The 11,906-nt window shown below is 41.9% G+C and overlaps 1 protein-coding gene across 1 annotated transcript in view; it reads left to right on the forward strand.

The window, feature by feature from the left end:
- Positions 1–11,287, forward strand: part of CREG2 (cellular repressor of E1A stimulated genes 2) — a 31,565-nt gene extending 20,278 nt beyond the window's left edge. Inside the window, exons 3-4 of the mRNA XM_090280376.1 lie at positions 9,630–9,743; positions 10,693–11,287. Coding sequence (XP_090136502.1) covers positions 9,630–9,743; positions 10,693–10,840 — 262 coding nt within the window. The 3' untranslated portion in view covers positions 10,841–11,287. The remainder of the gene's footprint in view (positions 1–9,629; positions 9,744–10,692) is intronic.
- The last annotated feature ends 619 nt before the right edge of the window (positions 11,288–11,906 follow it).

The raw sequence follows: 11,906 nt of genomic DNA on the forward strand, positions 1-11,906 counted from the left end.
GAATATGAAGACATAAAGAGAGTCATTGATCTGTTGCAATGTCACAAACACAACTGGATCATCTGTGTTGACTTTCAAATGGTCTGCTTCCTTCCTGGTCAGCAACGCAGATATACTAAGTATCCCTGTTTTCTGTGTACGTAGGACAGCAGAGCTCATGAGAAGCATTGGATGGAGTTGAATTGGCCTCTAAGATCTGACCTCAAACCTGATGGTCCAAACATTCTATTGAGTCACTTGTTGGCAGAAAGATCATTCTATTCCCACCTCTGTGCACAAAACTGGGTCTCATGAAGCAATTTGTTAAAGCTTTGCCTACCAAAGGAGACTGTTTCAAGTATCTCATTTTGGCATTTTCTAGCCTGTCATTTGAAAAAATAAAATACCTTAATATATATATTTGGTAGCACTTTACTACTTGTGCACAATTTGACTTACAGTCACAATATATAGCCTTTATAGGAATAAAATAGCTCTAAATAAACAGTATATTCGGGTAACTTTTTTCTTTATTTTCCTTTGTATGTACATTTTGTATAATTTGGGGGACAAAGGGAGGATATCCAGTATATTAAAAAGTTGATGTGATAGAGAAAAACTGGGACCATTTTTGGATTTGGATGCCAAAAGTTAGCCAAAAACAAGTGTCAGATCTAACTTAACAAAAATTGTATTCCCCAGTGTCATTTTCTCACATAAGCTTTCAATTTCTTGCTCTGCTCTTCCTTTTCTCCTTCTGGCTCCCCATGGTTTGGATGTTGGCATGTTTAAAGTTGTCCCAGAGGTTCCTAAGCTTCTCCTCATTTTTTTTCAATTCTTGTTTCTTTATTCTGTACTGGTTGACTGGTTTTTTCTTCTTTATGTTCCAAATCATTGATTTGATCTCTGATTTCCTTCCCTTCACCATTGATTTTGTGTGGATTTTCCTTTGTTTCATTCGGCATAGCCTTCACTTCTTCTCTTATGCTTTTGCCATACTCAAGCATATCTGTCAAGCCGGTGAGCATTTTTATCACCAGTGTTTTTAACTCTACATCTGTGAGGTTAGCTATCTCCTCGTCACTTAGTTGTCCCACTGGAACCTTGATCCATTACCCCTTTTGGGCCATACTTCCCTGACTCCTCATCTTGACAGACTCCTGTTTGTTCACCCCTATGTCTTAGAGCTGTCGCACCTGTTACATTGTAAGGAGCGGAGCCTTAGTTATTCATCAGTATATGGTGACCCCGTTCACCATGTTGTGGCGCTGTATGTGGGGGAGGGGTCTTAGAGGGTACAATGCTGCTTGTTCAGCACTCGCCCCTTTTCCAGGCACTTCTCCCACTTCTGTATGGGATTGCCACCTCTCTAGCTGTTGTCCTGGTCATCATTCCCAGAGTGGGTGGGTCTGCAAACCTCTAGGACCATGGGGTCCCTTTAAACAAGTGGACTCTGCTGAGAGACCTGCAGTTTCTTCTCCCACTCCAACCCCCACTTGTTTGTACAGTCAGAAGCAATGAGGCTCTATTTTCTCCAGTGCTGGGACTGTGAGCTCTGTGTTCTGGTCTGGTGCTGGGAGCACTCCCCAGGTGTCCCTCCTGACTTTTTAAAACGTGTGGCTGTACTTCCTGCCAGCTCCATCTTGGCCGGAAGTCTGTCTGTCTTTTTAATTACATCATTCTAATGGGGGAGAAGCAGTATCTTGTGTTTTAATATGCATTTCCCCAATTACTAGAGAGGTCAAGCATCTTTTCATGTGCTTATTGACAATCTTTACTTCTTCTTTGAAGAACTGTGTATTCAGTGCCTTTACCCATTTTTAACTGGATTATTTCTCTTATTGAATTGCCAGAGGTTTTTATATATTCTTGATATGATCATTATCAGAGAGATAGTTTGCAAATATTTTTAATGCATTTTAATCTAATTTTCTCTTCTTTTGTCATTAGAAGAAACAGAAAAACTGAGAATTCAATATTGACTTTCCAATTATATGTATTATTGGTTAATGTCCTTTTGCTTTCCTGACTTGGCCTCCCCTATCAAAAAAGCACATAACTAAAGTAACTTACTTGAGATAATACAGAAGTGTACCCAAATTTTCTAGTGTGTAGATATGCTAAGAAAATATCTGATCAAGAGAAAAGTTTTTAATTAATTGGATTACAAAGGAATTTGGAAGGGAAAACTCTTATTCTAATAATATAAAGACAAGGTAGGGAAGTACTTATAATAAATTCAGTTAAGCCTTAATCAAATTAAATACATGGTATGTAAAAGAACATACTAAATACTGTGATGAAAATTAGAATTTTTTTCCTTCAAATGGTATTTTTGAGCACTCATTATATGCCAGACATGCATAGTTAAGACTTAAAGACATAAACTCTTCCCTGCTGATTTATCACCAGTAATTTGCAGTGAAATAGTGAAATCTAACACATGACCATGTATGCAAAGAGTCCCTAATGGTTAAGCTGACACCTCTCCACAGTAGGGAAATGAATAGAATCCCACACTGCAGCTGTGATGACCACAACCTTAGCATCTTCACTTCCCATCTGTCTACCCATCCACCTGTCCATCATTTAACTTCACCCTACTCAACCTGACCTGCCCTTCAAAATTAAGGCACTAACCTCTTGGAAGTTCCTTTTTCTACTTCTCTCTTCCTATCTTAAGGTAGTGTTCAGTTTTCTAGTCCTAGTAATCACCAGTTTGTTCCTCAGGATGCATTTCATTTTCTGTCCAACTTCCTTTCGTCTCACTCATGAAGAGTGACTTGGACTCAGCCCCTGAGACTGCCCCACTCTAGGCCCCTCATCTTTGGAGTCCACTCAATCCCCCCTGCCCCCCAGTCTACCAGGACAGGGGGATGTTTGCATGCTCCCCCCTTGCTGATCTTAGTTCACTCACCATTTCCTTTCTGCCCTTTTCCCCGGGGCTCTCCACAGACCTGGCACAGCTGAGGCTAACCAGGCTGCAGGGAACTTGATTCACAAAGGAGCAAAGTTTTCCCTATGAAATAGAGTGAGACTCGGTGTGTTTGGCAGTACATACTTACAGCCCGGAAGAGCCCTGGCCACCCACTCCCACTTTCCATTTTATAGGTTGGGAAATAGAGGGTCTGAGAACTAGAAGACAAAAAAAAAAAAAAAAAAAGGATAGTCCTGTGTTTAGTTTCTATAACCATCCACTTTGTCCAGTGCACGTCTCAGCAGACAGCTCTAACACTGACTCAGCCCCTACTCCCTCTGTCTACTACTCTTCCTTCTTACATCTCAAATAAATGAAGCATTTGAGTCCCAGGCAGCTTTCCTTTTTTAGTACATTGTTTGTAGTATATCTCTAAGTAAGAAAACAGTAAGATTTTGGAAAAGTCAATGAATATGCAGTGCAGGATGCCATTAGATAATGTACCTATTGTACGGTATTAGAGAGATGGCTCCTGGATTCATATAGTGCAGGATAAGGAAAAAAGCAGAGCACATCTGAGGGTTCCTTTGGTCTATGCATGCCTCTACAGGAAGCTACTGTCCTATTTGTGACATATACCATCGGGCTGCGACAGGGGGAGCCAGAGCTGAGCAGCACAGCCCCAGCACTGGGACCCAGCCGTGCCAGCAGAATAGCAGAGGGAGCCTGGATAGAAATTCTTGCCTGAGTAACTGTTCTGCAACATGCTTGGACTACATGGAGGTAGCCAATCCTCTGCCCCCATCACCATCTCACCCCCCATCAGCACCTCCTTGCTCTGCTTTCTCTTTGCCCAGGTTAAACTCCGTGGTTTGTCTTTATAATCAACTCCTAGACCATCTGCACCTCTTCTGTCCCTCTCCCTCTGGAGCTCCTGCCTGGCTACATCAATCCCATTAAACCCTGTCTTCTCCCCTTCTGTTCTTGCATCCAGAAGGCTCAGCATTGCAGTGACAGTCCATGTGGCCAGGCTGACACTTTTACTTGAAATCCAGGACAAAAATCCTCTATGCATTGTCAACACTGCTCTAAAGTCCTTTATTTTACTAGTAAGGTCTTTTTCTGTGCCTCCGTTTCATGCCTACTCCCTCTTACTATATACATCAAGCCTACTCATCTCCTACCATTCTCTCAGTTGCATATAACACCCGTATTTCTTCAAGTGTGAAACCAGATGAAGGGAATTCTCTCCTCTCCTTCCACTAAATTTGTAAATGTACCTATACCGGCACCAGGGGGTTCTCAAATGGAGGAGGCGGTCTAGGACTCTTCCTCCAGGGAAATTAGGCACTTTCTGGAAACACCCTGGATTGTTAAAACTTGAGGACAGAAGATACTATTGCAAACTCACAGGTAGAGCCTAGAGAAACTGCTAAATATATCTACGGTGTATAGGGAAGCCCCCCGCCCCCGACAATTATGCAGCCATAGGTGTCTATAGTGCCAAGATTAAGTCGGAAATACTGATACATATGGACTGTCCTTAATTTTCTACCTCTCTGGATACATCCAAGAGAGTGACAAAGCTCAGCAGCATGTCTCAGGGGGTTCTACTACATTTGGTGGGGGTGGAGATAGTTGATTGTGCAAGACATTCCATGCATTGCAGGATATTTAGAATTCCTGGCACCTGCCCACTAAATGCAAGTTGAGCCTCCAACCCAGTTGCTGTGACATTAAAGAGGCTCCATAGATTTTCAGTTGCTTTTAAAGGGAAGAAGCCTCTCCCAGTTGAGAAGACCCATGGCCTTGCCTTGATAATCAGGCTCATTAAAGTGCTTTCCTAAACAAAAGAGCAGCTCTTCCTGAGATGAATTTGCTACCCTCGACTACCATCACCCCACAACCCCAATCACACACTGATGCCCAAAGTAAAACCCAGCTGCAGTCAGCTAGTGTTTCTTTCATAGTGCATATTTTTCTTGCTCCATCAGGAGCCAAGTTATGGAGTTAAGCTAGAGTCAGAGGTCAGGGAATGACAGATGGTGTTTCAGACTAGGGGGCTGTGCAAAATGCTCAACCAGGAAAAAGGGATACAGACAGACTTGGGGAAGTTTAGGTAGGTGGAGAAGGAGTTCCCTTTCTGCCAGTGCTGCTCACATCCCCAATCTGGGGACAGACCCGTAGACCCTGGACTAATCCAAAAAGAGCAAGGCCACCAATGAATTTCAAACTTTGCACCAGTAAGGACTCTTTCATTGTATTGCTTTATGATCCGTGTAATATAAAACATTTTTATCTAAAGAACAGATAACATTTTTAAATAATTTACCCTCCCCATTTTTATTACTTGAAAAGAAGGATAGATAGGTGATAGATGATAGATAGATAGATACAAATCAGAGCTTCTGATCAGAATGCTAGCATGATATAAATATTTTTACCTCACTGATTCCGAAGTAATTCAATTCCAACCAGAAGCAAAGAAACTCAGTGTTTTTGTGTGGTGTCAAGAACTGTGAAGGATATAAGATTTTATACTATTTGCGAACAAGTTAGCCTTGTTAGTCTTAACTAAAAGTTAGCCTGCCACAATTCATGGATGCTGGCAGAAGACACAATATTCCTGGGTCAAAGACAAAGAACTTTACTACTCACTGCAATAGCAGTAGTCAAAGCAAGCAGCATTTGATGGCAGGGAGGTATCCCGAGTCCCAATTCCCACAGGGCTATTAAAGAGGGCCAGGTGACATCTGTATACACAATGAGTTGCATTATAGAAGAGCCCTGAGCCTAGAGAACCAAAATCTTGTATAATGGAGGGCAAGCTTGCTTGCTCTTTGACCTACATGGAGACACTATCTTCAGCCTACTGGACAGTGGACAAGACTGCCCTCTTCTCCACAGGGGACACTTTATCTGCCAAGGCTGTTTGTTCTATAAATATCTTTGTGAAAAGATTGTCCAGAACAAAGGGACCTAGTCCTCTACTCATAAGATGCTCAGAAACATGAGCAATCCATGGAGAACTGTTCCCAAAAGATGGTGTATAGTCTTATCTCAAGGACATGTATAAATATGTGAATATTTGTAAAATTCAGGGTGCTTTTGTTTTGTGTGATACCACATTAAACACATGCATATGAGAACGGTGTCCTGGATTTACACAGTTTCATCATGACTTCACTGCCTGTACTGAGAATAGTTTGTGATTGTTATTATACCATCCAACATGAGGTGGGCATGCCTCAACCTTATGACCCACTCTAAGAATGGAAGCAGAGTTCCAAAAATGTAGAGCTCTTTATTAGTGTGGAACCTCTCCTTTTCATGAAACAGATAAATAAACTCAGACTTGCTCAGAGAATTAAATAAACTTACTAGTTTATATATTTGAAAGTCTGGAGGTGGGCTTTCCTTAGGGACTGTGCTATGTTAGCCAAAATGAGATTTCCCCATCTCTTCTTGCTGCCTTCTCTAGTGTCTGCTTCATCTTAAGATTGGCCAGCTTCTGATTCAATGTGGTGCTAGCAACTTCCAGGTACATGTGTTCCCTATTTATGTCCAGCAAAAGTGAGCACCTCTCTAGGTAGACACCAAAGGAAAGTAAGGGGGTTGCTATTCCAGAAGTCCCCAGCATGTAGCATCCTGAGCCTTAATGACCAGCTTTGCTCTTGTGCCAATCCCCGAATCCATCACTATGGCCAAAGAACAGAAAATGCTGTATGGTTTAGGTAACCACAGCATCCAGCCTCTTGGGATGGACTAGAGTTCCCTGAAGCTGCGTAACAGAGACATGGATAACTAAGTAAGACTCAAAGTGCATTGCCAAGAGGAGAGGGAATGTTTTCAACAGCCTCTCTTCTCACGCATAGGCTCTCATAAGTTGAAAGCTATTTATCAGAGTCCCAGTGTACATAGTATCCTCCTTCCTTGTTGCCATTGCATTTACTGACCATTTTGGGATCCGCCCCTGCCAGTAACCTTTGGTGTGTCACACTGTCATAACTAAGGGTGGGATTGAAGTCCAACTCCCTTCTCTGATAGTATATTAGTCTCCTAGTGTTGCTGAAACAAATGGCCACAATGTAATAGCTTAAAGCAACACAAATTAATTATGTGACAGTTCTGGGGGTCAGAAGTCCAAAACAAGTATCACTAGGCTAAAGCCAAGGTACAGGCAGGACTGCGTTCCTTTTTAGGAGAGAATCCATTTTCATGTCTTTTCCAGCTTCTAAAGGCTGCCTGCACTCCTAGACTGTGCTTCTTCCATCGTCAAAGCCAGCTGTGACAAGTTGAATCTTTCTCACCTCACATCCTGCCAACATGCTCTTTTGCCTCCCCCTTTCATTTTTTTTTTAAGTATATTTTATTGATTATGTTGTTACAGTAGTTCCAATTTTTTCCCCTTTACTCCCCTCCACCCAGTATCTCCCTCCCCCAGCATCCCCCCCCAAGTCCATACCCATGGTTCGTAAAAAATAACTATCCCTCCCTCACTTGTGATTGCTTTGGGCACAGCCCGATAATCTAGGATAATCTGTTTATCTCAAATTATCTGATTGTTAACCTCAATTTCTCTCTGCCGTGTAAGGTAACACAGTCACATGTTCCAGAGCTTAGGTTGCAGACATCTTTGGGTGGGTGGCGTGGGAGGCCATTATCCTACCCACACAAGTGGGAAGGAGGTTATATGAGTGTAGCTGGGTTGCCCACTGTGTAAATGAAAAGTTTCCTATTTACTTTCTAGTCTATGTAAGCCATCACCAGTGGAGAAACAACCCCTCTCTATTTAAATGTAATGTATTATTCTATAATGTCTTACTTATGGATGCTAATTTCATTGCTTTTACCTCAGAGCAATTCTGTTAGGAAAGTAGCTGTAATAGTGAACAAATAAACTGGGTACGACTGATGACGGTCTGGTTTAGTATATGTAAGTTTAGTTCCTGTTCACCATTTTCACTTATTTTCTTCTATCTCAGGTTTTTTAAAAAGTTCAACATATATTAAATTTTTATAGTTATTGTGTGAATTGCATCTCATCATTCTTTCATCTTAACTCACAAAAAAAATTCTTGATTCAACAACTACATTTTTGAAATGTCAAAAACACAGCAAATTACATTTTTGAAGAGGACACAATGTTCTCACATGAAGTAACTTACTTAAAATTATGATCTTGTTCTCTAGTTTTCTTGTTACAACTTAACAGGAAGTGTAATAAAGGAAGATTTCAAGGCAGATGAAAACAAATTCCTTAAGCAGAAGCAAAACATGTTCTGCTTAGCAAGAGCACCTTTCTCAAGATTTTAATGCAACACAGTGGTTGAGAATGAGCTTTAATGAATCATACGTTAAGGCAGCCACTTTATGATCTTTGCTCTGAAATGTTCTATCGGAGTCCAGCTGCATCAGGAGTCCCCAAGACCACCCTCATTTTTTACTTAAAAATGAGTTACACATTTTCCGTTCTTCTCTGTACTATGTACCCTGTTACATTTATTAAAAAATAATTCTTTAAAAACAGTAGTCCTTCCTATCCAAGGGTAACACATTCCAAGATCCCCAATGAATACTTGAAGCTGCAGGAAGACCCTGAAACCTGTACATACATACTATGATACACTTATAAATTGAACACAGTAAGAGATTAACAATAATAAGAATAAATTGGAACGACTATAACAATATACTGTAATGAAGTTATGTGAGTGCAGGTTCCCTATGTCTCTGTCTGTCTCTGTCTGTCTGTCTCTCCCACCCCTCCACCCCCGATACACAAGAGAGCTTACTGCCAGGAAGTGTATAGAGTGTGGAGACATGGACAAAGGAATGATTCACATCCTGAGCTAGACAGAGCAGGAAAGCACTAGATTTCATTATGCAACTCACAATGCTTGCAATTTAAAACTCACGATTTATTCATTTCTGGAATTTTCCCATTTCGTATTGTAAAACCATGGTTGACATAGGTACCTGTAACCACAGAAAGCAAAACTGTGTATAAAGGGGTGACTACTATACTTATTTTTGAGAAAAACTGACACTCTAAAAATCATGGCACACAGTTGGAAGGATGTGCCAAAACCATGGTGCTCTCACCTGGGGTTTAGAGATCACAGGGCTGGAAGGCTACTGAAGGCTGAATTTTTATGGATGAGGTGAGGAAATCTCACATGGGTTGAGGAGCTGGTAGATCACACACACACAGCTTGTTAAGCCTCACCAAGCTGGGATAGGATCCACCCTGCCACTGACATTATAGTGTGATGTTGGGCAGGTCACTCAAACCAGCGAAGGCACAACTTCTTCGTCTGTGAAAAGGAGACAAGTATAGCACCTGCCCCTGGCCATGGCCTCCAACCCTATCCTCTGCCAGGAGGCCCTAATCCCAGTGCACAATAACCAACCTTAACCACTCCAGCTTTGTAAAGGATATGGGGGCCTTTGTCCAGGCACCCTCTACCCCAGAGCAGTGGTCATGTACTCTTTACCTCTACACACTAAGAAGTTACATGGTATCAATTCTTCTCAGAACCAGGAGAACTGCTAGAGATGGTCTGCTAGGTCCCTTTAGGCCCAGAAACTATGGACACCTTTTAAAAGTCAGAATCTCTGTTTTTATTTCATTTCTCTTTTATTTTGTTTTCAATTTCTAATAAAATTCTTAGTATTTCCTGACTAATGTTCTATCATCATTTTAATATTTGAAAATGTTCTTCGAATGCAGAAAAACTATTGTTGAACCAGAAGACCCACGATGTGCTCGGTTAACACTAACTGGCCAGATGATTGCAGTGTCTCCACAAGAAGTCGAATTTGCTAAACAAGCCATGTTTTCAAGGTTTGTATGTGCTTTAAAGCTGGTTTGCCCAGAAATATACGGTAATAAAAAGCAGAGGTCAGGTCTGTGCCATATGATGACTCTGAGTCGATGACAATAATGGTCTGAGCTGCCCTTTGGTGGCAGCACTGTCCAATGTCTCACACTGACTGTCTTAGGAGTTTTTTCCAGTTTGCACTTGGGGTAGGGATTTTGTTTATACCATTTTTATATATAAATAAAATTTTTCTTTTTATTAAGTTTTTAAAAAGTGAGCCACAGCCCCTGCCCTTAAGGATAACATATGTGTTTAGGGCTATGCATGGGGCGGGGGGTGAGGAAAGTCAGTAAGTAGCAGAAGGCAGGATATGAGTGACATCCCTGACCACTTTGGCTGGCTCTCAAATTGAATCACCAGTCCCAAGCCTGCTGAAGGAGCAGAAACCTTCCCATGAACAGATTTATTTCATGGGCTCCCATTTCTTTCAACATTCCATACAGAGATGCATAAAGCCTTTATTTCTGCATCCTGACACAGTAACTGACCACTTCCTCTATGTAGGTGCTTTATGTGCACCTAATTGTTTACACCTCACACAGCCCTGTGGTCTCAGCACCATCACTGTCATCCCATGTGCCAGGTGAGGAGACCAGGACTTGAGAGGGAAAACCACCCACAAGGCCTCAGCAGTCAAACTGGGATTGGAACAGAGGAGCCTGGCTCCAGAATCAAACTGTTTGCCACCCTATGGAACGTTTTCTGCCTTTCCGAGGCTGTCCCAGACCTCACTTCTGACCAACCCCCTGGCTTCTGCCCTTGGATGTTTTGAGGAGGTCTCAGCCCAATGATGTCTGAAGTCTGTAAGGCCATGTGACCTGGCCAAGGACACCAGAGTCTGGACCTGTGCTCTCAGAGAGTTGCAGTCTCTGGGAAGAACAGTTTCATCATGCCCTCTACTTATTTTCACAGACACCCAGTTATGAGGAAGTGGCCTCGTCAGTATGAATGGTTCTTTATGAAGATGAGGATAGAACACATCTGGATTCAGAAATGGTATGGAGGAGTATTGGGTATTCCAAGAGAGGAATATTTCAAAGCAGTTCCAAGAAAGGCCTGATGAAGTGAGAAACAAGTTCTTGGTATTTGCATAAAATGAAATCATATAAGTGATGCTGCCAGCCAGCTACTGACTGCTGTCTCTTTGTGGAAGATTCATAGTAGCTTTGTCATCCTCCCAGCAGAATGGGAGAGCGACCAGGGAACCCTGTGCTAAGACTGGAGAGTAAAGTGGTCATTTGCAAATTCTTAATTCACATAGGTACTTCATATGCGTCATCTTTGTTTATATTGTTGTCGATCCAGACTCATCTGTTTGGGAATCATTGTTGATTGTCAAAGTGGCGTGTTGAGATAGTTGCTGTTCCATTCTTTAAGAAAAAAAAAAGGCCTCTAGTACAGAGTGATTGCTTTGTATTGTGAGAGTATTTGTGTCGCTTGCTGTGCCAAAAACAGTGTGTTGGTTCTAAGCTTATAGCAACCACAAATAAACTAAATACACATCTCACAGCTACAATCTCGTGTTCAGGGTGCGTATGCCAGGTATGTTTGTCTATGGATTACTCATCATGCTACTGGGTTGTAAGTGCATTATTAAGTCACACTTGAACTAGAATGTACTGGTCACTTAGGAAACTTTTTGCCCACTGTAGAATGATGAATTGTTTGAGGACACAGAGTGTTCTGCACACAGCCCTACTCTTTGCAAACAGGCCATGGAGGTACATTAACAAGGAAGGGCAGCTTCAGCAGCAACCTCTCTGGATCCCCACTGCTAATGCTTCTGACAGAGGGGTCCCTTCTATTAGGCATGAGGAGTGAAATCCAAAATGAAAAAGCACCTCAGTCTGTGGTGCATAGGACAAGCGGGAGAGGATGAACCTGGGACAAAAGCAAAGATAACATGTAAGAGAAGGAAGGAAAGAAGTCAGTAACAGAAGGCATACTCCTTCCCAGCCTTGGGACAAGCTTTAACAGGGTCATCTCACTTAAGCTTTATAACTAATGAGATGCATATTATCATTGCCATTTACAGACGGAAAAACTGAGGCTCAGAAAAGCAAGTCAGTACCCCAAAGTCTGACTCCAGGCCTTACTGCACACACGAACTGAGCAGTACCTAGATT

The sequence above is a fragment of the Furipterus horrens genome, unplaced genomic scaffold (genome assembly GCF_987537825.1).
Source record: "Furipterus horrens unplaced genomic scaffold, mFurHor1.1.pri manual_scaffold_6, whole genome shotgun sequence".
NCBI classification, from domain to species: domain Eukaryota; kingdom Metazoa; phylum Chordata; class Mammalia; order Chiroptera; family Furipteridae; genus Furipterus; species Furipterus horrens.